This window comes from Scardinius erythrophthalmus, assembly GCF_964197995.2.
Source record: "Scardinius erythrophthalmus genome assembly, chromosome: 22".
NCBI classification, from domain to species: domain Eukaryota; kingdom Metazoa; phylum Chordata; class Actinopteri; order Cypriniformes; family Leuciscidae; genus Scardinius; species Scardinius erythrophthalmus.
The window spans coordinates 22191523-22218840 of record NC_138242.1 but is presented as its reverse complement, the minus strand read 5'-3'; the positions used below and the strand labels follow the sequence as shown (position 1 = coordinate 22218840).

General features: G+C 40.9%; 1 protein-coding gene across 2 annotated transcripts in view; it reads left to right on the top strand.

Annotated features, from left to right (window-relative positions):
• zfhx4 (zinc finger homeobox 4) overlaps positions 1-25543 on the top strand; it is a 73805-nt gene extending 48262 nt beyond the window's left edge. Inside the window, exons 5-10 of one of the 2 annotated variants that reach the window (XM_081353046.1) lie at positions 9614-9730; positions 14135-14268; positions 14798-14998; positions 15374-15491; positions 15641-20848; positions 21233-25543. In XM_081353046.1, the coding sequence (XP_081209172.1) occupies positions 9614-9730; positions 14135-14268; positions 14798-14998; positions 15374-15491; positions 15641-20848; positions 21233-22707 (7253 nt within the window). In that variant the 3' untranslated portion in view covers positions 22708-25543. The remainder of the gene's footprint in view (positions 1-9613; positions 9731-14134; positions 14269-14797; positions 14999-15373; positions 15492-15640; positions 20849-21232) is intronic. The other variant, XM_081353047.1, reaches the window with a different exon arrangement.
• Positions 25544-27318: the final 1775 nt, after the last annotated feature.

Below are 27318 nucleotides of genomic sequence, written 5' to 3'. Positions count from 1 at the left end.
CCGAGCAAGCGATAACTACCGTGCCTCGCCGCAGCCTGATCTGGGATCGTCTTTAGGGAGGCGGTATCTGACATTAGATTAAGGGAGGTTATTTGTGGAGGGGGAGTTACTCAGGTTACATTCCTTTAAGGGAAGTGGCTGGCACCCTGTCTTCATTTCACAGGCTGGTAAAGTGAGCAAGGCCCTCTCGTATTATTCACCGGGGCAGGCTGATCGAAGCTCGGCTCGATAGCACTAAACCAGCTCATGCTCCGAAGATTTGTCTTACAAAACCTTGAAAACTGCTCTGAACATCCATACATTGATTTTTGTTGGCGGGGATCTCCGGGGCTTTCATGTAGAGGCAGGATCCATGCAGGGATGAGGAGAGGGCTTCCCCCTTCGCCAGAGTGTGCCGGCAGAGCTGGGGGATTCCGTTTCAATAACCCGGCCGAAGGAATTAGAAACACACAGGGCTGCTAGAGCCGCAGCTCACTGTTATGCTAAAGCCTCTAAAACACGCACGCTTAAACACCCTTACGTGCACTTTTATATCTAAATATACTATATAGAGTGCAACTACTCAAGTAGGTTGCAAGATTGAGGAGCAAAAGAAAAAAAAAAAAAAACTGTGCTGTATACCTGAATTTGGACATGCAAGGCCACGTTTCCACTTCCTGTTAACATCTAAGCAGATTTGTCTTTTTCCACCTCAGAGTAAAAACTGGGCTTAATGTCTCACAATATGACTTTCTATCTCACAATATGTCTTAATCTCATAATTGTGACTTTGTGTATCACAATTGTGACATTTCTCAGTTAAACTGTATATCTTAATCTGTCTTAATATATCACAGTTTGAATTTATATATCTCAATTTAACTTTATATCTCACAATTTAAATGTAAATCTCACAATCTGGTTTATTATTTCATTATTTATCACAATGCCCTAATATTTCACAATTGTGACTTTTTTTTCTCAAATTGCAACCTTATATCTCACTTTTGCACTTAAGCCTGTATCTAAAAAAAAGTTGTTTTGACTTTATTATTTCTCATTTTAAACTTTATCTCACAATTACCTGTACCTTTTTTATTTTTTTAATCTGAGGTGGAAACAGGCTTCCATAATTTCCTTCATTCTCCCTTGTTCTCTCTCTCTCTTTTTGTCTCATTCTCCCTCTCCTTCACTACTAATTCCTGTGCCTTTGATGTGATAAGGAAGTGTTAAATCAAAGTGAGGCCTAATTACATATCTTGGGACTGGCTGGTTGTAAAGCATTGTTCATACTGTTAGAAAGATGGGCGAGAGCGTGTGTAAAGGGAGGGCTCCACGTGTGTGTGCGCGTCTCTGGCTGGCAGCTGCCAGCATGTGTGCCACCTGCTATACATCTCTCCATTAGCATAATCACTCTCCGGCAAATGGCAATAATAGTGTCATGCACCTCTGTGTAATTGCAGCTGTCATAATATGTGCCTGACGATTGTGTTTCCTGACTCGACATGGAGGGAAGCAAAGATCTCTGGTGCCACATTCACACTGAAGTGCCTTTGATCTGAGGCCTAGGAAGGACATCCCTCTATTCGTCACTCGAAAGCACCTTGTCAGATGCAAATCAGAAGTAACCACGATGCATTGCTGCATTTCGTTAATATCATAGAAGGTTATGGGCTTTGATCACAGGAATTATTAGAACTGTAAACATGCACACGTTGGTGTCAGATTTAAAAATATGTGTGTTTTATGCTCTATATAAGCATTACATGCTTGTTTGTAATTTTCCAAGCAAACATTTGTTTGACACCGACACCAATGTTTTACATAATTAGCCCACTCACATTTTACGTTTAAGGGACAGCCAAGGAAAGCAAATGAATAGTTAATGATCGCATAGGCCAGGGGCGGTGAGGTCCGAGCATGAGTGACAGCCGCCGTAGCCATTGTGACGAACTCAGACCCTAATTGGGCCGGAGTCTGCAGAAGAAGGAAAGTGGAAGAATCTGGAAGGGAGGGACTGGGGGGTGAACTGCGCAAACAGCAGACAAGCCAAACAGGAATTCTAATGGATTGCATGCTCGGCTTGCTGACACCTCATTGCACCTAACATCGCTATATTTTGCAAGGGTAGCAAAAATTATACATTTACTAAGATGACGCATGCATGTATTTTTCTCTCAGACAGGGTGCGGGTTGTGGTTAGCCACCCCATTGTTTGATGTATGGCAACGAAATCGGACGGTTGGCGTAAGTGCGTGTTTGCGTAATAGAAATGGATGCTGGTACCGTTTTCAACATTTTGTTTCTTTTTCATTATTCATATATCCTTTACCTTTTTGACATTCCGACATTCAAGGACGTAGGCCTTCGTCTTTGAATGTGGATGATAAATTCTGAGCAATCCCTCCCCTAATCGTTCAGAGCAGGAGGAAAACACACAGCCTTTTTAAAGCATCTGTGTCTTAAACTGTCATTGATTAAATGTTAACTGATATACTCCAGTTGGCAATCTTGTTAAAGCTTCCAGTAGCCAAGATAGACAGTTTAGAGTCCCGGCTGATCAATATTACAGATAAAGATTTCATCCATCAATGAGCTCCCAAAACAAAAGGTGTCTGTTACCTGATTAGGCCGGCTAGAAAGTCTCTCCCCCTCCGGACTGCCGACGCAGCACAAGGAGTTCTATTCGATCGGCTACAAACATGGAGCCCATGTAATTACAGCTCCAAACAGTTCCGCAGATAACATGCCTTTGACTTAGCTCCGGATAAAGGTTAATCTCCCTCTGTCTGTCCGGCGAGATGGGTTTGGGCTTTATATATTTATTTATTTATCCTCCGCTAAGGCCAGGGCCAGGGGCTGTTAGCGTGGTGCCTGGGAGAAAAGAGTTAGAACCTCCTGCATACCAATGCCAGCGCAAATGACTGAATCGATGGCGGAATGGCCACTGCTGTTTAAGAGTATCAATAAATGTTCCCTTATTTCCTCCTCAATGGCTAAGTGTTGTAGTTAAAAATCCAACAGATGTCTTAATTGAAAGTTAATTTTAAATCAATGCAGAGAGTCATTTAAATATTGATCACGCTCTTTTGACTCAAATTGTACGCTGACCGTCCCAGCCCAACATAATTTGCCCATTGCTCCTTTAAAAAGAAACCAAAAACAACTTTGTTCAAATTGAATCAATAAGCCACAATTAGTATGTTGTGAAACTGCCATTGACACCTCCTAAAGGCCCACAGGCGATTTCATTGTCTTTTCTGGCACAGATACAGCATGTCCTTAATTACAAAGTATGTTTATGGTGTTTTAATTGTATTAGGTCACAGTAAAATCAAACAAAAGATCTCTCTAATGCAAGAACACATGACAAACTTCATGTTTGAATGCCCTCCTGTCCTTCCATTACAGGTTCAAGACCATTAAAGAGACTTATGGGCCCTCGAAAGCAGGGCATCTGCTGTACTTCTGATTTTCTCTGTATCAGACAAATGAAGGCAAGAACGGCAGGCGCTGGAAGGGGGAAAAAAATAGGGAGAGAGAGAACAGGGAACATTGTCAGAGGCCTCTGTCTATCAGGGTAATCTTATTTATTTAAAGCATATGTCTGCTGGTACTCCTTTGTCAGGGTCTATTAGGGGGCAGTGCAGCCCATATGACATTGTTTAGCAAGTAATGAAATGGACATTTTTTGCATGTTTTTATGGAGTTGGAAGAAGCGCACGGACTCATTCATTTTCCTCGCTGGATGCCATTTCCTAGCCATCGCCACAGATAGAGCTGCACAGCTATTGTCAGCCCCGTTTCCATTCAGAAATTTGGCCGTGATTCTGTCTAATTAGATGTAGCCACTGAGGTCTTCTTTTCTGTCCTGCAAGAATTTGCAGAATGTTAACATGACCACTGTAACCCGTAAATTGGGTCAGTGTTTTGATCGATCATAATAACGTGCTTGTGGAATTTGTTATTGTAGTCAGTTTTGGTACTTTCCAGTCCACGTTTTCCCCTTTCTTTTGAAGGATGATGCAGCTCTCTGTGTATATTTGACAAATCTGCATGCGCGCCAGACCACCTTTTCAGCTGTCTGTTTCTCCTCGCTTTGCGGTCGGGGTTTGGCTGAGGCTTTCTGGGTTTCCAGAGCAGACCTGCACAAGGGTGACAGATAGGTCTTATTTGTCTGATAGAGTTGAGCAAGAAAATAGATCTAGAGCTGGTTACTTCATTAGGTTCTCTCATTGATTGAACCTCCTGCTGAAGTGATGCTGCAGCCTCCTCTGATAACTGCTGGTAATAGAACAAAATGAATTCTTATCACAGAGATTGGAAAGGCCATTAACCCTGGCCCCCAGTGCTTTTCAGACGTCACAGACAGGAAGCCGTGCGGTGCGCTGAGAAAAAAAAAAAACTCCATGCTCCGTCTGAGCCGAGGTCATGTTGGCGGCCGTGTGTGAAATTTCCAGCCCCTTTGGCTCCTGTGTAGATGAAACGGCTACCCGGGCAGATGTTTATAATCATGTCTTGAATAAATATTGGATGGAGTATAATAAAAAGGAGAGAGAGAAAGGAGCGAGGAGGGAGGGGGGAGAACGAAACGAGGAGGAATCTTTTTATATTATTTTCGAATACTAAAGTAAGCCTGGCTGCAGTGCCTTCTTTCTCCGGATGCCTCAGGTGATCTGAATGGCACGGACACAAAAAGCCTTTTTGTGTACGATGCAGGTGTTTGGGGTTTGTCTGCGGAAACCTTTGAAGATGCTAGATTTAATGCTAGTTATTTGGAACCATTAATATCCCTTATGCGGGTGAGCGCAGGAACAGAAGTCTGCAGAAATGAGAGGAAAATTTGTGTTGGTGCAGCAAAAGAAGAAGCTTTAATCTTCATCATGTTTATTCATTTGATGGAGGTGATTAATGTTTTGAAGTGCATCATACATCACAGAAGAGCTAGAAGCATAGGAAAACTTCCTTGGATGAAAGTAACTGACAGCAACAAAAGACATTTTCTGATTGCTGATGCACAAGGTGTACTGCAGTAGAAGTGTGCTTGCCTTAGAGAAAGAGCAGCTTTCTTGTGTCTCCTAGCAGCAGCAGCAGCAGAGCCGTGAAGGGAAACGGGCCCGCTCTCCACGTGGATGTTTAGTATTTTAGACATGGTACATTAACAGCATCTGGTTAAGATCTAAATGCTTGTTAAATACACTGAAATTTGGAAAAAGAAGGGAGCAAAAGAAGAAGAAGAAGAGAGATTTGGGTAGGGTGGGGGGTGGTGGTGGTGGGGGATCAACAAGTCAGTAAAGCTTATTATCCTGAAAGTATTACAACTGGCCCTTAACAAAGTAGTACAGGGTTTCGAGTTTCAAAGTTTCCTTTAAAATGGAGCGGCTCAAATGAAAACCATGGGGGGAAAGAATGTGACATCATGAAAACCCTGGGCAGCTCAGAGCCAACCTGTGGTGTGCTGGGAAATTAGTGTTCCTTACACCTCAACAAGAAGAGACAGTCCAGAAATCATAATTACAACCACATTGCATTTTCACAAATGCTGAGTTCAGGAAAATTATAAGAAATGACAATCATGCAAAATTTTTATATTATTATTGTTATTATTGATGATGATGATGATGATGATGATGATAATAACAATAGTTAGTTTTTTTATTAAATAAAAAATATTAGAAATGACCATTATTATTATTAATAATAGCTTAATAGTTTAAAATGAATAGTAGTTAATTTTATTATTGTTAAATTAACAATATAGTACAGTATGTAGAGTATGTGTTTGTTACTACTTATATTTTTACTGATTTCATTGTTTGCAAAAATGCGGTCTGGTTGTAATTTGTTTTAGATATTGTATTTTTAACAATTATACCATTTAGGATAGCCTAACTTCAATAAGTTCTTTGTTATTCTTTTTTAAGAACCATAAATAAACCATCAGTCTAAGGTGAAGGTGGGGGACACATTTTAATGAGTCATTTTTTGGGGGTATCCACGGCTGTGTATGGTAGGTGTCTCTTTTACTGGCCGGATAATGACCGCACTGAGGTGTTATAGCCCCCAAGAGGAGAGAGAGTGTGATTCCTGCCCTCCACATCTGTCATTATGCTTTCTCTATACTGGACAGGCCTGGTGCTTTAATGAAAAGAAAGTGTCTGTCATCATATTTGTAAATTTCCATGGATGCCTCCTCTTCTTTTTTTCTTTTATTTTTTTTTATTTTTTTTTTATTTTTATTTTTTTAGGTATTGTGGTTGTGCAAGGGGGACTGGTGTATTTTGATGAGGAAAAAACACAGGATTGCATTAATTGTGACGCCTTTTTGACCCCAGTCTCCCTCCAGCGTGCCGATCAACCCACATCAGAGCAGGTCTCACGGGAGACTGGCGAACAGAGAACCGTCGGTGATGTGTGGTTGATGTGTTTGCGGGTTTTGCTTGAAAGGGATGGCGGGGGCAGTAAAAGTTGTCTATGGCTCTGCTGTTTGCGATTAAGTTTGATGGGCAGAGAGTCTGCCGAACCCCCCTTGCACCCCTTCAATGCTGCTGACATGCTGCCTCTGTAAAGCATTCAGATTACTCAAACTGTTGCCAGGGTCAGGCGCAGGGCAGACACCGCTATGATGTATAGGAAAGCATGTCTGGGAGTTTCTCTCGCTCTTGAAATGCAGACCAGAAAAACTGCAGAACACCCTGCTAAAAGGAGAGAGAGAGAGAGAGAGAGAGAGAGAGAGAGAGAGGACAGGGGAAGGAAAGAGAGAAAAAATGCTGTCTGATGAGACCCAGATGATAGCAACCCATCCTTTTCTTCCCTTATTCCTTCTGTTACTACCTTCATAATTTGCCCTTTTCTTTTTCGTGACACTCCATGTTTTATTAATGCATTCCACGATCGCCTTAAAAATTTGATGCCCCCTCGAGGTAGAGACGCTCACTAGCACTTTGACACTTCATTTCCCAGCTAGGGGGACTGGGTCAGTAAATCTAGCCGACTGAAGAGAGCGCCTCACGCTTAGGACGTGGAGGAAGAGAGGGGGTGAGTGAAGGGGGAGGTGCCACAGCCTGGCCCCTGTACCCTTAGGGTGTGACATTGTGCTGTGGTGTTTGTGTAAGAGCGTGTGTGTGTGTGTGTGTGTGATTGTGATTGTGTGTCTCTTTTATTAACTGACCTGGAATCTGGTCATGATCACAGACATCCAGCTGGTCCTAACCCCCATCTGCCTATTGAGGCAATGCACTCTCTCTCTTTCTCTCTGATTAGCCCTCTGTCCTGACACTGGCTTAAGCTCAACACTACCTCTGTCCAGAGCCCCTTTGCCCCCTAATACCGCCCTCCCCCACAACAGTCATCCCCAGTCCTGCTTCAACTGCCTCTGTGACAGGAAGGAAATGAGGCACAGAGAGCGAGATACACGTTGTATGTTATGTACATACTGTATGCAACGACATTTGTACATTTGAAGTGTAGCCTACCAGTACTTTCATTTTAAAATATTTTTTAATAGTATTTTAGTGACTATATTTTTAAACCCAGAAAGTCTTGATGTTTAACTGGCCCACACAGGTATGGCCTTATTAGCCTAAAACAAGTAAAAAAAATAAAAAAAAATAAAAAACACATAAAAAAAAGCCCACTGAAGACAAGTAGTCAGTGATAAAATAATTACAAACAATAGGATAAAAACTACAATAGAAAAAAAAAAAAAATGAAACAGACCTACCCTAAATTTTTTTTAATCAGATACAAAACAGAACAAAGCAGGTTTATTAGGCTGCTGTCTCTTTAAGAGCGGATGCACTAATCTAATATACTGATACACATGCGTTTTTTTATCAGCCTTTTACATTCACTTAAGACATAAACGACTCTTTATGAGGATACTTACAAAGGTGGGCATTTTGACATATAAGTGTGTGTATTTGACTGTTCAAGCCCAGTAAGGCACTATAAAGAACTCTAGGTGCCAAATTTGGTACTCATGCACTGTATGAGCAGTCCTCATTCACTGCTTATTGCACTTGAACGGTTTAAAATCAATTGTTTTTAAACCACAAGGCTTAAAAATGCATTCAAATGATAAACTTTCAAGACGGCACAGCACTGCAACATCAAATAAGTGTACCCATGATGGAGACGATAGGCCAAAATCTCTACTGGTTGACAAATATCTACCAGTAATCTTGTCTACTGGTATATCACCCACCCCTAATTACTATGCAGAAATGTGTATACAATTATATTTATCATTTATTATTAATATTTTAGTTTATATTCCATTTATTTTATATTTTTATTTTAAAATTCTGAATATGAATGGAAACGACACCACAGCTTTTTGTTTCCTTAAGCACAAACGCTGCAATTTATGCCATTTATTTTTGTATAAATGCGGCATGTACGTCTAAAGATACCCCCAGCTGTCTTACATACACACACACGGCACACAAACACACACACACACACACACACACACACACACACACACACACACACACACACACAGACAGTGTCTTTGTTGCAGGATGTGTTAGAGCACACCGTCACCGCATGTGCGCCGAAATAGCAATTTTTGCAGCCGGCTGCCAGCAGTGACAGGAGATATTTCATCCTGTTGTCAGAATATTATTAATAAAACATCAGGACTAGAGTGCAGCACAATTTTTCCTTTCAATCACTCCCAGCATCTGCCATGAAAATTTCATGCTGTATATAATTTCCACTTAATGTATTGCACTTAAAACGTCGGTGCCAGCACCGTGTGGGGAGTTTTAAAGGGTTAATTATATCATGTATCTGCAGTCGGGGCCCCTCTGCTTACCAAACAATGACTTGAGTGATTGTATGCAAATATACCGATGACCTTTTTGCCTCCCCGTGGTCAATTTATATGGTTATTAAGGTTTTATAAAATGGATGAGCGCAGCACTTTGAACGCCATTTTCCTGCCTCATGTTGTCCTAATTTATTTCATTTCTCGCTGGGTCTTCCAAAATATGTTTATTTCTCCCCCTCGCTCCACTCTCGCTTTCTGTCTCTCTCTCTCTTTCTTTCTTCCCCCGTCGTGTGCCGTGTGATGGAAGCTGCATGGGGTGGAGGGGGAAAGACAGGAGTGGTTATCTGGCATTACTCAGCCTGCTAAAAATTCATTAAAATGTGACATCAGCGCAGTGAGAGACAAATGCTCTCTGGATGAAAGGGAACAGTAGGCCTTTCAGGGATTAGAGGCGCACGGCCTCGACCTATCACCTAACAGCATAAACAGATTAATCCACTGGCAGTGCTGCAAAGATACACAGAATTATTAAACACGAGGGGGGAGGCGAGGGTGGTTGAGCCTACGGAAAAATGTCCATGTAATCTGCCCAGTGCTAACAATCTGGAGAGGTGTGTGAAGAACATTCATATTTCAGTGTCCCAGGGTTAATGAAACCAGACGGATCCCCCGCACCAGTGTCTTGTGGTATATTTTGTGTACACACACACCCACACACACACACACACACACACACACACACACACACACACACACACACACACACACGGCAGTGTTTGGTGTGTTCAGAGACGATTCAAAACCAGTCACTGTAACTGCTAGTGGGTAACCAAATGCCCTTCCTGTGTTCAATTGTAGAAGAACCAGGTGAAGACAGCGAGGAATCCCCACGAGCTTCCTCATTGGCCGCGGCCGAGGACAAAGACTCGAGCAAGAGGGACGCCATAGAAGGCAAGACAACAGAGAAGGACTCCAGTAAGACCTTTAGTTTTGGTCTTCTCCCCCCCCCCCACACCCCCGGTCCCCCCCACCCCAGTACCCTCTCTTCAATGTCGCTTAGTCACTAACATACACTACTCCTACCTTTTCTGATCTACTGTTCTCTTCCAATAGGGCTTTTCCTGCTAATAGCAGCTGCATGTGTGTGTTGCATGTGAATGCTATCAGTAGCCTCCCGCTGACCCATTTTAATCATAGCCATCTGATGGCAGAGATGTGGATAAAGGCAAAGAATATTCCACAGTGACCACCGAGATTATTTTTTTTAATCAAATCAGTTTGTACGCTTGTAATTTTTAAGCGCCTTTCATTAATCTTTGCTGTTCTTGCGATTCCTCTGATGACATATTAATTTTGTATAAGCATAGGATTAGACAGTGCTCAAGTGTATAGTTTTGTAACCCTTTTTCCTTTTTTTAAAAAGAATTCAAGCAACGCACCACCTATTAGAGCTCACTGTCCTCGAACTGTAGATCTACGTACACGTCTGACTGGTAGCACATTAGCAAAGGCAACAATCTTTACAAAACAGTGTTGTGTTGAGATCAGGAAACAGCCCCTGGAGCTTGCATCTGGCATCACTACCTAAGGCTCTGTTATATTTGATTTGCCAAATAAGAATTCATATGTGCTTTTTTATGTATGAGATGGAAATATATGGTCGAAATGAATATTACATTAGGCGTCTTTTCATGCACACCATACCTAGCTACATAATGTTGGGTTCAATGGAGCAGAGGAAATGCTGAAACAGGACAGAGCCTATTAGTTTAGCCAGTCGTTTATCTTTTATCCATACAGCCATGACAGGCTTGTCTGAGGCACTTCGTACTCAATGCATTTACATGACCTATTACATGCAGCGTCATTTAACGCTGCGGTTGAGATGCAGGTCCCATTTAAACTAGCGATCTCAAACCTTAATGGGACTATATGCTTGCAAACTTTTGCATTGCGACAATTTCTTTTCCTTTTTTTAGAGTATTTAAATTGAAATTAGAAAATATCTGTCCTCAAATGGCTGTTGTTTTGATTTTTTTTTAATCCATTACTTTGAGGAGCAGTCAAAATGGGTTTTAGGGGTTGCTCTGTTGAACCCATATGTTAAATGTTTTTTTGGTCTAAATGAATAAATCCCTGATGTTGGTTGGAATATAAAACACCAGGCTCCTGCATATTAAAGATTATATATTGTAGAGATATTCACAATATTCATCTTCATAGGCAGCATCTCTCAAAACAGCCCATTTACTTTTTCATTTTAATCTAGTGTCACTGTGGATTAATTATAATCCAAATTGCATTTTCCATGCAAATGTCTTAATCTGGATCAACTCCAGATTACTTTGTGCTCTGTTTAGATAGTAGCATGGAAGGATGTCAGTGCGTTGGCTTTAGGGTAAAGATATAATTCAGCAAACACAAGCAAAGATGAAAATTAGCTGTCATTATTGCTAAGAACATTTTCTGCATACCTGCTGTAAATTAGCAGGGGAATTAAATATTGTTTTCAAATCAGATGCTTATGAAATTTAAAATAATGCAGCTGAATTAAATAAGTGCTCATTTTCGAGCTGGAAACATGCAAATGCTTGTTGTAAATATGCAGAATTGGATCTGTCTTGCATTTTATTTAATTTCTGTCTTTCTAGATATTAGATTAAAATAAATTAAAAGTATTTGCATATTTCATTGAAGCCTACAGCTATGATTTCTGTTGCTGACTTAAACAATTCAGAGAGTCCTGTAGGATTTGCCAAATATGACATCCGTCGGTTTACGCCTCGTCTGAAGTGCGATGGTAAAGCTGATGGACTCAGATGCATATTTTTATTTTTATTTTTATTTATTTTTTGCGAGAGCGATGAGAAAGCAGGGCTGCCCTGTGCAAGCTGAGAATTTAGAGTGTGGTATTCAAATGTTATCTGCTGAACTGTAGGTCACACTAATGCGTAACCTTAACCTCTTGTCCTTGTAAATCACTAAAGTTCTCGGAGCGTCCCAGGGTCCTGCTTTATTTATTACCCTGTCACCTCAGCCAGACTGGCTGGACTGAAGACCAGTAAATTGAATAGTAAATTTATGATGCCTTTATCAAGCAAGACCTGTGTAATTGGCGTTTGCAGGGGAAAGAAATCTTGAAATAAAATAGCTTGTCTTACGAAAGCACAGTACTATTTTGCAAAGATTTCAAAGTGAGGGCGTACTACTCTAGTTTTTGTTCATGTAACATTTTTTTCATGTTAGATGGTGCTATGAGATATGAATTTAAATGGAGAAAATTAACAGGACTTAAAATGGCCCTTCACTTAGAAGGGCCAATTTCTCTTCTTGTTTCTCTTCTTTAAACAGAGATCTTTAAAGAAGCCATGCATAGGTTGCATGATTTTAAAAATCCCATTGACAGTTGTAAATAAAGATGGGTGTCCTGTCTACGGCACTGGTCCCTGTAATGCAAACAGCTTGACTATCATAAATCACAGTTTGATTTATCTAATCAAGCTAGGTCCTGCTTCTCAAAGACATTTGTCATTCGGATGTGAAGGGGGGCTGTGGTGTCACAATTATTTTCTCTATTGCTTCATTGCACTGTGTGTGTGTCTGTAGACAAAGAAAAAGGGCATTCTCATTTAGTGTGAGGTACAGATTGCACAAAGAGCCTAGCCATTGAGTCCTGACACATTTTATTACTAGTTATTATTAAATAATTATTACATACATACATACATAAATACATACGTGTGTGTGTATAAAATCATCTTTAGAATATTTTAATCATTTATTTAGCTTACAGTTTAACAAAGCCTTATGCACAACAGAAATGGAGCATGTGCTGTATTAAATGCTGCAATGGCTTTTCTTACTATTTCTTTCCTCATTGTCTCTCCTGGTTTCATTTCTGACAGCCTAGTGTGTCCATCTGCAATGCACTTTAAATGTTTATGAAAGCAGAGTGTTGATTAAGAAAATAAATCATATAGATGGATCCTCATGTAGAGCAGATTAGCCCCCAGACCATACATTTACATTCAATATGATGGCAATCAATGGAAGGGGCCTCACTGCATTGTGAAATGTGTTTGCACCCAGTTGTCCAGGAGTCACCTCCTCACCCGGGAAATAATTTAGTTGCAGATTGACTGGAAGATGGTGAAAATTGAAAGTTAAAATTAGAAATCCTTGTTATAAACAGAAGGGGGAGAAAAAAGCTCAGATGACGCGGTACAGCAATGAGATTGGGGAGACTAGCAAATGAGGTTTTCTGTTTGTTATGAAATGCATGTGACATCCCCCCCCCCCCCCCAAACGCAGCGGGGCAGGGATATCAAGCCGGAGAGAGAAAAAAGATTACCTAGCTATTCGAGACTGCAGACCATACTCTTGATACTCTTGGAAATTTGTATTGCGCCCTTGTGGTTTTTCCCCTCCTCTTGTGTCACTTTTTCTGGCAGGCTAATATGTCAGGCTCCTGATATATAAGACCACAATAACATAAACAGAATGCCTTGTAATGCCAAGAATTAAAATGCATGAACACGCAGAAGATATTGAAATATACTTAAATAAATATAGAGCAGAAAAAATACTCTCTTTTTTCCAACATCTTTTTGCCATCCATTTTCGATGACTGCTTTGCTAAGCTTTGATTCAAAAGAGTAATACACACATTTAGCCTAGAGTGACCAGATTAGAGTGAAGAACAGCGAGCAGGGCTTTCTTTGTTCACTGCATATGCAGCGAGAGGATAAATTGCATTGACTGAGGAGGCTGGGACACTGTCTGTATCTGAGGATACAGGGGTAATGAAAGATTTATCACTCTGCGCAGCATACTCTAAATACAACTGGGGGCTGATTTGCTGAATTGAGCTCAGCTAAAATGGAAATAACATGGCAACCCCCTCTAATACAGAGTGTGAGGCATGGGATATTCAGGGGGATGTTGGAAATGGTGATTTGGCTGTCTATATCCCCCAAATGAACTGCATAATGGTACCCTGACCTGCAATGCAATAACAATGAATTCGAACCTCTATTTATTTGTGAATATCTTCATTCGGTTGCTTTTGTGAATATAGATTTTTCCTGGATTCTCTAGTATTCATGCTCAAAATCAATACACAATTTGTCTGTGGTATAATTTAATTTAAATGCTTTTTGAAGATTTTTTTTTATTATTATTAATAAAATAATCTGAGTCTCACATAATGTGAGACGCCCAATAACCTTTTATCAGATCTACATTCCTAACAATAAGATAATGTTACCCAAATGTGGCGTCTTATAAAAGTAAGGGTCATTGTCATCTGTCAGGAGATTTTTAGCATCAGGAGTCCAGAATAATCTTGTGACAGAAGATATCCTATCTGTTTATTCACAGGAATTAATACACTGTCTAAAGAAACCCTGGGGACTGCTGCAGCAGGGAAGCGGTCGCTTCAGCAGGAGAAAGAAAATGACACTCCAACCAAGAGAGCTAAATCAGCTGAAGAGAAGACGCTGTCTAATGAGCAGGTTAGTTACTCTGATCTGGTTGCAAAAATAGGGCTTAATAACAAGACTGAGCCATCCTTGTGTATAAATTTAATTTCTGGGTTAGATTGTATTCATTCACTTTAAAAAAAAAAAAAATTATATTAAAAAGCATTACCCTGTCTGAATGGTACAGGACTTGCTGAACCATTTCTGAAAGGGCTACATTAAAACAGGTAGTGAGAAGTTGCAGTTTAAACGTACTTCATGTAATGAGAACCAGGCATAGTCTGAAATGGTTCATGTCAACATTCTTTGTAATCTTCTGATTAGAAATTCCAGACATTCATGCTAGTTCATTTACTTACTTACTTGATTAGGTTTTTTAATTAAGTTACGTGAAATGAAAACTTCAGTGAATTAGAGGAAATTTAATTTTATAGACATTTGCAGTTGTACTTGTTTTGTTTGGAATTTGATTTTCTTGAAGCATCATGTTGCAGCAGTACTGTAGTTGTTCGGAGCAGTGCTATAATGTATGGCAATGGTATGATAAACTTTGTCTTTTCAGGTGCAGCAGTGCCCATACTGTAATTACAGTAACAAAGATGCAAACCGTTTACAGCTGCACATCATGTCCCAGCATTCCATGCAGCCAGTTATCAGTTGCCCCTTGTGTCAGGATGTTCTCAGCAACAAGATTCACTTGCAGCTGCATCTCACCCACCTCCATAGCGTGGCTCCAGACTGTGTGGAGAAGTTACTTATGACGGTATGTGCAGCATTCATTTATTTCTTTAAAAAAAAAAGAAGAAAAAAAAGAAATACTGAAGCTGTCAGCCTTACTATCTAGATCATACTCTGACAGTGTTGGCAGGGAATAACTTGAATAAGCATTTCCCAGGCCTAGCGTATTCTCCAAAGAATATGTTTTGAACTGGAAAATTCTCCGCTTATTAATTCACAAAACAGCAGTTTTGAAATCTATCTTTTAGAAGTCCCTGTATCTCTATGTGTTTTCAAGCTTAACATTTTGAATAAATGTATTATTTATAAATCTATTATTTATGTTTTTTGCTTATCGTATGTTGGTTTGATTGTGGTTAAGGCTGTGATATAACATTATTTATATATTTTCTTTCTTCAGGTTGCAGGTCCAGATGTTACAGTGCCCAATTCCTTGCTGTCTGTATCATTACAAGACCAAGTCCCATCTCTGATGGATTCTTCAGCTGTTATCCCTGAGGGATCTGGAAAACCCATGGGTAAGCACATTTATGCTGCCACAGTGTCATCTGAAATGTATGAACAGCATTACAGAGGATTCCTTAGAAAAGTCATAACAATAATCCAATATAATGAAAATTCTTTGGAAGAATTTTTAAATATTTTTTTTTTTTCTGAATTTCAACAGGAAACAGCTCTAAAGATTTGAAAAGCTGCACAGGCCAAGAAAAAACTGAGGTTGAACTTTCTAATGAGGAACTCAAACCACCAAAGGAGGCTGCTGAGGCCCCTGACTGGAAGAAAGCGAGTGGGCAAGACAGGAAGAGCCCAGACTCCATGCAGGAGCATCTTGGTGATCTTCAGAAGCGCCAGCAGCTCTCTGTCTCTGATCGCCACGTCTACAAATACCGCTGCAACCATTGCAGTCTGGCTTTCAAGACTATGCAGAAGCTTGAAATACATTCCCAGTACCACGCCATCCGTGCAGCCACCATGTGCAGTCTGTGCCAGCGCAGCTTCAGGACATTCCTTGCCCTTCGAAAGCATTTGGAGACTGGTCACCCTGAGCTGAGTGAAGCCGAAGTGCAGCAACTCTGTGGGAACCTGCCCCTAAATGGTGACATAGCTGAGAGTGAAATGCGGGCTCTAGAAGAGGCACAAGCCTTTGAGCATGAGCTAGACAAAGATGAGGAACTTGACCAAGAAGGGAAGGCCAGTCCGACTGGAAGTGACAGCAGCTCCTTGCTTGATGATATGGGCTCCGAGCCAAAGCGGACCTTGCCTTTTAGGAAAGGTCCAAATTTCACCATGGAAAAATTTCTAGACCCCTCACGTCCATACAAATGCACAGTATGCAAAGAGTCTTTCACCCAAAAGAACATTCTCCTTGTTCACTACAATTCTGTCTCACATTTGCATAAGCTTAAGAAAGTTATCCAAGAGGCCTCAAGCCCAGTTCCCCAGGAGACCAGCAACAATGTTGACAACAAACCATACAAATGCAATATCTGTAACGTTGCTTATAGCCAAAGCTCAACCCTGGAGATTCACATGAGGTCTGTACTTCATCAGACAAAAGCACGTACCGCCAAAATGGAGACTAGTACCAGTACTGGGGGTGGTAGCAGCGGAAGTACTTCATCTAAAAGCCCTGTTCCTCTTAATCAGGGAAACACTGATTCTGCAAGTGCACCAGTATCCTCTAACAAAGAAAACGCTGTAGATACCAAAGAAGTTACCATAAAACAAACTACTGATCACATCCCTGTGCAGCCCACCTACCCACTAACCCAGTCACCAGCACAGCTTCAGATGCAACTGCAGCATGAGCTCCAGCAGCAAGCTGCATTCTTTCAGCCACAGTTTCTGAACCCAGCTTTCTTCCCGCATTTCCCAATGACACCAGAAGCTCTACTGCAATTCCAGCAGCCCCAGTTCCTCTTCCCATTCTATATCCCTGGTGCTGAATTTAACATCAGCCCTGAGCTTGCATTGCATTCAGCTGCGTTTGGGATGCCTGGTATGACGGGATCATTCCTAGAAGATCTGAAGCAGCAGATGCAGCAACAACATCAGCTGGGCCAACAACAACAGCTTCAGCTCTCTCAGCAGCAAGCTCAACAGCAGGCCTCTCAGTCTCAAATGCAGCAGCAGAAAGCACAGCAGCAGAGTCACAAGACTAAAACTGAGTCCAACCACTTTAATCTGTCTGAGATTCAAATGTCCAGAGATGCTGAAGAGCACCTAGAAAAGCAGGAGAGCAAAGCAAAGCATGATATAGCTAATGATATTGACAGTACAAAAGATACAAAAGATTCCAGAAAGCCTAAATTTTCAGAACCTCTTATTCCTCCGCCACGCATTATCTCAGGAGCTAGAGGTAATGCTGCTAAAGCATTACTAGAGAACTTTGGCTTTGAATTGGTAATTCAGTACAATGAAAATAGACAGAAAAGCCAGAAAAAGAACAGAGAGGAAGAGTTGACTGACAAACTAGAGTGTGGTCTTTGTGGAAAGTTCTTCTCGAACATGCTTATTCTCAAAAGCCATCAGGAACATGTGCATGGGCAGTTCTTTCCATATGTGGAGCTGGAGAAGTTTGCACAGCAGTACAGGGAGACCTATGACAAGCTGTACCCCATAAACCCAGGATCTCCAGAAACTCCCCCACCACCTCCCCCTCCACCACCTCCTCCCCCTCCTGCCCCAGTGACAGCTGTCCCTACCACTACATCTGTAGGAAAATCGCAGACACCATCTCCATCACCTCTACAAACTTCCCAGCAAGCACCACCTCCTCCACCACCACCACCTCCACCACCAACTGCACCTCCTCAAGTGCAGCTCCCTGTTTCTCTTGACTTGCCAATTTTCCCACCACTGATGATGCAATCAGTGCAGCACCCTGGGCTACCCCCACAGCTTGCACTGCAGCTTCCAACAATGGACTCTTTATCTTCTGACCTCACACAGTTGTGTCAACAACAACTGGGACTGGATCCAAACTTCCTGCGGCAGTCTCAGTTCAAGCGTCCTCGCACCAGAATCACAGACGATCAGCTAAAAATCCTCCGTGCTCATTTTGACATCAATAATTCTCCCAACGAAGAACAGATTCAAGAAATGGCAGACAAATCTGGCCTTCCACAGAAAGTCATAAAGCACTGGTTCCGCAATACACTCTTCAAAGAACGTCAAAGAAGCAAAGATTCCCCTTACAATTTCAACATTCCACCCATGACCACACTGGAAGACATCAGACTTGAATCCCAAGTGAACATGCTAGAGTACTACAGAACTGATGCTACGGCAAACAAAAGGTCATCAAGAACACGTTTCACAGATTATCAACTGCGAGTACTCCAAGATTTCTTTGATACCAATGCTTACCCCAAGGATGATGAAATTGAGCAGCTCTCCACGGTGCTCAACCTGCCAACACGAGTGATTGTGGTGTGGTTCCAAAATGCTCGTCAGAAGGCCCGCAAGAGTTATGAGAACCAAACAGATACAAAAGACAGTGAAAAGAAAGAATTAACAAATGAACGATACATCAGGACCAACAACATGCAGTACCAATGTAAGAAATGCAGTGTCATATTCCCCCGAATATTCGACCTCATTACTCACCAGAAGAAGCAATGCTACAAAGATGAGGACGATGAAATTGGAGATGAAAACCACTTAGAAGAATTTGCAGAGTTTAATGAGCAGAGTTCAGCAAAGCCAGCAGAGACTGCCAAACCCTCTCTTGTAACAGCAAGTAGCTCTGGTTCCAGCTCTCCCTTAATGCCTTCACCTCGACCTGATGTAGGGAAAACCTCACCCAAACCTGAGCTCCTCCTTGAAAAAACAAAATCGGGAGAGATTGCCCCTTTACAAGCACCCAAGAACCTAAGTGAGTTAAAAACTTCTAAGGCTTCAACCCCACAGCCTCCACCACAAAAAGTACCTCAACCACAAATGTCAAGACCCCATTCCCAGCCCCAGTCTACAGCTGTCTCGTCAAGTCCTCTTTCAATTGCACTGTCTTCTCTGAACAATAGCCTACCGCAACACATGTTACAGTACCACTGCGATCAGTGCAAAATCGCTTTCCCAACAGTAGAGCTGTGGCAGGAGCACCAGCACATGCATTTTCTGGCCGCCCAAAACCAATTTCTACACTCACAGTTTTTAGAAAGGCCACTGGATATGCCCTATATGATCTTTGATCCAAATAACCCTCTTATGACTGGTCAACTTCTTTCTGGAGCCCTATCCCAGATGCCAACTCCAAGCAACTCTGGCCTTGCTGTGAACTCTAACTCTATGAAACGTAAATTAGATGAAAAAGAGGATGGATCTCATGAAAAAGATAACAGTGCAGAAGATCATCACAGAGATAAACGTCTTAGGACTACCATTACTCCAGAGCAACTTGAGATCCTTTACGATAAATACTTACTTGATTCAAACCCAACAAGAAAGATGTTAGATCACATTGCACGGGAAGTTGGCCTGAAGAAAAGAGTTGTCCAAGTATGGTTTCAGAACACCCGAGCCAGAGAAAGGAAAGGACAATTTAGAGCAGTTGGGCCCTCCCAAAGTCATAAAAAGTGTCCATTCTGCAGGGCATTGTTCAAGGCCAAGTCAGCTCTTGATAGTCACATTCGCTCAAGACACTGGCATGAGGCAAAACAGGCAGGCTTTAGTTTGCCCCCAAGTCCAATGATGCCTCAAGATGATGGCTGTCAAAGTCCCCATAAATACACTTTTGCTGACTACCTACAAATACCCACAAAGATTGAGATGAATGAAAGTGAGCCTCCAACTGCTTCTTCCACTCCAGTTAAACCTTCCGAGATGCCACTAAAAAACTTATTGAGCTTATCATCTGTAAAAGCAGAACATAGTGATGAACTTGAGGGGTTTAACATGTGCTCTGCAGAAGCCTCTTTTGATAACAAAATTGACTGTGATGAGACCTCCTCAATTAACACAGCTTTGAGTGATGCTACAACTGGAGATGAGACCAATAATGAGGTTGAGAATCTTACAATAAATGGAAGTGAGAAAATGATTGAGAACAAAAACATAGCACAATCTTCTGATGTAAGTGAGGATAGATTTCCTTTCAGCATGGTTAGCCCATCAAGTTTCTCTGGCAGAGACAGTGACTACTTCAATTCCAGAGATGATGACCTAGATGACAGTGCTGACAGGAGCGAGACTTCAAGTTTGGCTGATCCAAGTTCACCGAGTCCATTTGGAGGTGCTAATCCTTTCAAGTCTGCAAAAGCTGGTGGAGATAGACATGCCCACAAACGTTTTAGAACCCAAATGAGCAATCTACAGCTTAAAGTCCTAAAGGCTTGCTTCAGTGACTACCGCACACCTACTATGCAAGAGTGTGAAATGCTGGGCAATGAAATAGGACTCCCGAAACGTGTTGTGCAAGTCTGGTTCCAAAATGCCCGTGCAAAAGAAAAGAAGTTTAAAATAAACATTGGAAAGCCATTCATGATAAGCCAAGGCTCTCCAGATGGACCGAGGCCTGAGTGTATGTTATGCGGTGTGAAGTATACAGCTAGACTTTCAATTCGTGATCATATCTTCTCGAAACAACACATTGCAAAAGTGCAGGAAACCCTGGGCAACCAGGTTGATCGAGAAAAAGACTATCTTGCACCTACCACTGTCCGCCAGCTTATGGCTCAACAAGAGCTTGACCGTTTGAAGAAGGTAACCGATGTACTCAACTTGCCAGCCCAGCAGCAACCTGCAGTGGACAGTAATGCACTTCATGGCCTTAGCCTGCCAACTGCCTACCCAGGAATATCTGGTCTCCCACCAGTGCTTCTCCCTGGTGTCAATGGGCCATCCTCCCTTCCTGGTTTTCCACCAAATACACCTGGTGAGTCAGTATGACAAAAACACAGTGCAGTATCTTAAAGAACAGTTAATGCATTAAATGCACTTAGTGCTACTGCCCCATTTGCCTCCTTTGAAGGACTTTGACGTCACTGATTCATAAAGACATTTAATGCATGTATTTACTGTAACAATGTGAAACACTATACTTTGAGTTTGGCTGTGACCCCTAAAGTTCAGTTGCTGTAATGCTTATGCTTATTTTTATTTCCTTCTTTTTATTGTATAATTTTTTTGATACAGTGCTTGTAACAGTTTTGATCCATAACAGTATATCAGAGGGAGAGCCCCAAAATAATGTCTTGCTAAGTTAAGGAGTGATTCTGCAGTCAAATATTTCAATATTATCTATACTACTGTATTTCAGCTTTAGCGTCTCCTGGTGCTGGCATGCTTGGGTTCCCTACTCCAGCCACCCCTTCTCCTGCCATGTCTCTCAGCAGTACCCCAACCAAGACTCTTCTTCAGACACCTCCCCCTCCTCCTCCTCAGCCCCCTGCACTTCCTCTTCCTCCCACTCCTTTGGCAGCAAATCAGACTGAGCAGCACATAAAAGAATCAGAGAAAGACAAGAAGCTAGAGAAGACCAAGGTGAAAGAAAGAGAAGCCGACACTGCCCGTCCCGAGACCCCAATTGTGAAGAGAAGAGAAAAGCCCTCGCCGACACTTTCAGTGCTAGGAAAATTGGGAAGTGAGGCTCAGATGGACCCAGCACAACTGCAAGCACTTCAGAATGCCATTGCTGGTGACCCAGGCTCCTTCTTAGGGGGACAGTTCTTGCCTTATTTCATCCCTGGCTTTGCATCTTGCTTCTCGCCCCAGCTCCCTGGTGGAGTACAGGGGGGATACTTCCCTCCTCTGTGTGGAATGGAGAACTTATTCCCCTACGGCCCTGCAATGCCGCAGGCTATCGCTGGGCTTTCACCAACTGCCCTGTTGCAGCAGTACCAACAGTACCAGCAGTCCCTCCAGGATTCCTTACAGAAGCAGCAGCAGAAGCAAATTGAAACACAGCAGAAAACGCCCACTACTAAGTCAACAAGTGCACAGAGCAACTCTCTCAAACCAAAAGAGGCTATTGGAACTAAGGATGATAAAGGCTCTTCAACAGAAAGCACAAATGAAGAACCCCAAACGAATACCAAAAGTTCAAGCTTTCCAGATGCGTTTATCGTTCCGTCCATCAAACACGAGTTTATATGCAGAAAGTGCCAGATGATTTTTGCTGATGAAGACTCAGCAGCTCGCCACCAGAAGTCCTTCTGTTACTTTGGACACCCTTTTATTGATCCACAAGAGACAGTGCTTCGCAAGGCCGTAAGCAAGTACAATTGCATAGCCTGCAATGTGTCCGTCAGTGGGAACGAAGCACTTGGCCAACACCTTCAGTCGAGCTTGCACAAAGAGAAAACAATCAAACAAGCAATGAGAAATGCCAAAGAGCATGCTAGATTATTACCTCACTCAGTCTGCTCCCCTTGTCCTAACACCACATCTACCTCGCAGTCTGCAGCTTCTTCTAATAACACCTTGCCTCATCTCTCTCACTTGTCCATGAAGTCCTGGCCAAATATTCTTTTCCAGGCCTCAGCCAGGAAAGCTGCTTCCTGCCCATCTGCTTCTCCTCCTCCCCTTTCCTTGCCTTCAACGGTTACCTCAACTTCGTGCAGCACCTCAGGGGTTCAAACCTCACTACCCACCGAAAGCTGTTCAGACGAGTCTGACAGTGAGTTAAGCCAGAAGCTGGATGACTTAGATAACACGTTGGAAGTCAAGGCTAAGGCAGCGTCCGGCCTAGATGGCAATTTCAGTAGTATCAGAATGGATATGTTCAGTGTGTAGGTGTGAAAACGGATCCCTTGCTTAAACGAAAAAAAAGACTTTTAACTGCAGTTCCAAAGTTTCTCTAACCCAAAAAATTACAGTACCAAAAGATTGACTCAGGATTGTTTTTCCCATATTGATATGCTGGCAAGAAAATGATTGATTTTTGTTATGGACAGAACTGTTGCAGATGCTTGACTGAGCTTATATTGTATACAAAAACATGGAATAGGAAAACTCTCACAAGTTCTTTTGGAGCTTGATTCAAGCCAAAAATTCTCACGATAGCAAATTGCACCTCAGCTGGATTGATTTCCAAATGCTAGCATGTACTGTATGGGATAATGATCCAGAACTTTCAAAGAGAATTTCTCTTAGTTTAGTTAGGTGTAATTCAGTAGCTTTAAATTCTCAGGTCAGAACATAACATTTCTCATTTGTTGAAACAGCAACGAAGCCTGCTTATAAATGGCTTTTACCAAAACATGTCAAGCTTTATTGGAGGCATTTCCTTGATGTGTGTAGTGTACCAAGAGACAATATAACTGTTACTGGACAACGCGCATATCCTTTTAGTTTGCCCTACGAGAGAGTATGCTTTTACCACTGAGGGAATTTAGAATGAAGTCATGTGTATGCCCCTGTGTTTGCCAGTTTGTATTGCCACAAGCTGTATTTATATACAACACCCTTTTTTCTTGTAGAATATACTAATAATCTGTGCCAACTCTTACCTTCTTTCTTTTACCTCTCATCACACCCTTTTCTGAAGAGGTAATAATTCTAGTTTTGATAGACTCTTCAAAGATTATGTGAATAGGAAATTTTTTCATTTGTGAATTGCTATACTGTTACGGTACTTGCTTGTGTCTGGACTATAGTGCACTTATTTGATTTGATTTCATTTTTTTTTTTTTTTTTTATTATTATTTGAGGTAGGCCATTTCTTAATTTAATAGATATCATTTTTCAGTGTTTGTTTGTTTGTTTGTTTGTTTTAATTATTATTTGTGTGTAGTTCAGCAGCAGATTGGTCCACATTTGTTAGACGTTTCACACCTAACAATCCAGAGACATTTAACAATTGGTGCATCCATGAAAGTAGTACTGTATACTTGAAACTGAAAAAGTGCAAGTTGGACAAAATGTGTTGGAAAAAATGGTATGAACATTTGCTTCTTTTAAACAAGAAAGCTGCTTTTAAAAAGGGGGACAAAGCATTTGTTTTATAAAATGAAAATATTTCTTCTTGTACTTCTGTAGGACTGAACACAGTGTTACCCCTATACACTGCCATATAGTGGATAGGCTGTTTCTTCCATTCTACTCTGGGCACTTCTGTTAATGTCATGAACATAGACCATTTCCCATCATATTTAGTGATACTTGGATTACAAAGTATTATCTTATGACGTTATGCTGCTACTGTGTAATGTTTTTGTTTTACGTTTTTTATCGCTTGCCATAAATTTCAGCTTCCTACTAGACAGAATACTGATTCATCATGAATTACATTGTTTTTCTTTTGTTTTCTTTTGTTTTTGGCTGTGTAACTTAAAGAATGTGAATGCTGTCAAGGGTGTTTAATTTTTACGATTCACTTTCTGGTTTGATACAGTTGGACAATGTGATTCATTCCAAAGTAACAGAAGGCTTAATGTATGAAAGTAAAAGGCTCGTGAACAAAGAAAGCTAAGCTGTTGTACATATTCGTAGTTGGCTGTGCATGGTACAAATTTATTAATATGAAGAAATGCAAAAATGTATTGCTTTTGGTATTCCTATTCTGAGATGAACAAGTAGCATGTAATGCAACTGTTTGACAGGTTAAATCAAATCATGCTTAAAAATTGTTTCAAACGATGAAATTAAGTAACATTTCATTTTACTTTTTATTGCTGTACAGGTGGTTTTTTTCTGTTAAAGGTAAAATGTCACAGTTTTTAATTCTCTTTTTTGTGGACTTTTTAATGTTCTTATTTGGAATTTTAATATTTTAACGCTTATTTTAATCCTGAAGACACTTTTTGATTGTGTTTCACAAGAGACATCTTGGCCTCCTAAGGTGCAATCCTGCCTCTGTCCAAAATATGAGCGACTGTCCTGATTCCAAAGGCTTTTAGAACTCTGCTTTTGCCTTTCCCTGAATGTGGAACAGCATTTAGAGACTGAGCTGTCAGCTAGCACCGTGCGCTAAGGTGTTAGCCTGGACCAGAATGCTTCCCACACAAAGGACTGGTAAAGCAAAAAAAAATAAAAAAATACAAAAAAATAAAAATAAAAAAACACAAAAAAATAAAAAAAAACACACAAAAAAAAAAACACAAAAAAAAACAAAGGATGGTCCAAAAATGTAATTGTACATAAATGTTGCAACTGCACAGCAGCCAAAAAACCTTTCTACGGATGGATAGTGTCAAGCATAGGAGGACAACCTTTTAAAGGTTGATTTTAGGATTGTTCTTCTGGATATCAAAGGGATGATCAAGGCGTAATCATATTCTACACAATACGTACTTTCAACGCCTGGGTAACATAGAAAATGCACCCCAAGGTTTTAATAAAAAAAGATGCCCCTATGGCGAAAACTTTAAATAAACTAAACCAAAAATGTTATTGATGTTTTATATATAGAGAGTAGTCTCATTAGTTTTTGTTACTGTAATGTTTGAGGTCTCAGCTGTACCGTATTACGGTAATAACATGGTTTTGAAACTTTTTTTATTTTGTCACAGACCTGTTGTCATAGTTGAAATGACGTTTATTGTAGATGGTATTTGAACAACTTCTTCTGGAAATAGTTCATCAAGTATGTTTGTTGCTCATTGTTGTGATACATTAAAAACTGTATCTGCAAACCACTTCTGTGCCTGGCGTCACTGTCCTTGTTTCCTTTCCATTTTCACTGACATCTGTTAAAACTTTACGTTTTAGCCGTCAGTATTATTGCATAACATCACAAGTAAAAGACGTAAAATCGAGAAGCCACTCCATTCTTACACTGAGCTCATGCTGCCAATGAGCTAGGAAAGAGGTCACATTATCCCTAAATCCACACTGAGAACATTTTTAATTTCACATGGTATGCCTTTACATGTTATTTGGTTGTAATCTGGCTTTATCCAGATGCAATGGATTATCTCTAGAAGTGTCAATCTCAAGAGCCTTTCTGCAGGTATTTGTCTAAGCTTCTCCCCTGGAAGAGATAATGGATTATTCATCAATCTACCAAGCAGATCATCTAGCAGAGAAAAAAAAGGACTTTGCATACTTTTGTTATAATCACTAGTCATTTTTAAAGCTCGCACACAAAAAGGTTTGGATGATAGTAGTAAATTGCATATTAACTTGTTTTTAAAACAAACCGGACTGCAGTTTTTCCTGCAGTCACACTCAATCTCTCATCAAGCAGTTCCTCTACACAGTCTAACTAACTTTTCCCATTCCCATTAGTGGTTTCACTTTATTTTGATGATCCCTTTATCACATTCTGTTGACTATAAGTAATGTTGCACCTACATGTCTACTAACTCTCATTAGAGTGTTGGTAGACTGGTAGGGTTAGTTAGAATAAGCTGACATGTTTGCAAAGTTACTTATAGACCTTATGTAGCCCCGCCCCTTTTCAGCGCTGCGCTCGTTGTCTTTTGACTTCCGGTCTGTATTTTCACAGCGATTCTGCATGTTTATTAATGAACGGCTCGTTTTAAAATATTCCCGGTCGACTGACATTTGTTAAGACATCTGCTTTAAACATCACAGTCCTCATGATAACTTTCGTTAACTTTACATTAAGTAAATCCACTTCAAAAGCGAATTACTCCTGAACAGCAATGCCATAGAAATGTACAGAGCGCCCGCCATAACGGAAGTTAAAAGACAATATTCTAAAGATGGCGGCGCCCTTGTTTCTCTGGCGCATAAGGTCTATAGTCTTTCTTTTACTGTCTATGTCTATAGTCAGTAGAATGTCTAGTGAGTTAGCAGATATTAAGCAGAGTCTACTAATACTCTAAAAGTTATATGTAGTCAACAGAATGTTTAAAAGAGACCATCAAAATAAAGTGTTAACCCATTAGTGAAGGCATTTATCCTAGTTTGGGCATCTTTGATCAACCTATGAATAGCTTAAAACTTACTCAGCACATCCGAATCATTATTTGCATATTTTGCCTGCATATGTATCGTTAATTCCCACTAACCTGTGTTGAGGACACTTGGATGTCATTCCTATTCTTTTTCCTGTATCTTGCTGCTGCGTACAGCCAGGGTCACACTATTCTGTGATTGGATAGGGTTTGACCTTTGGAAGAACAATAGCAGAAGGCATTTCGGTTCTGCCCTCTCCCCACACCTTCTCTCTATCTTTCCACAGTTGTTTGCTGACATTTAAGACTCAGGGACCGATCCCAGTAGCTCTGTGTGTATCCTGAGCATTGTGATCTTTTTGAATTGTTCCATTGTTTTGCTCTGGAGTGAGAGAGGACATCTGATGTTAATCCACATATTTGAGTCCACTTGTCCTCGTAAAAGCTATTCAGAGCAAATAATTGAAAACACTAAAATACTGTATTGTTAGACATCTGAAAGTGTTTAAGATGACTAATGAATAGTATTTAATTTATTCAA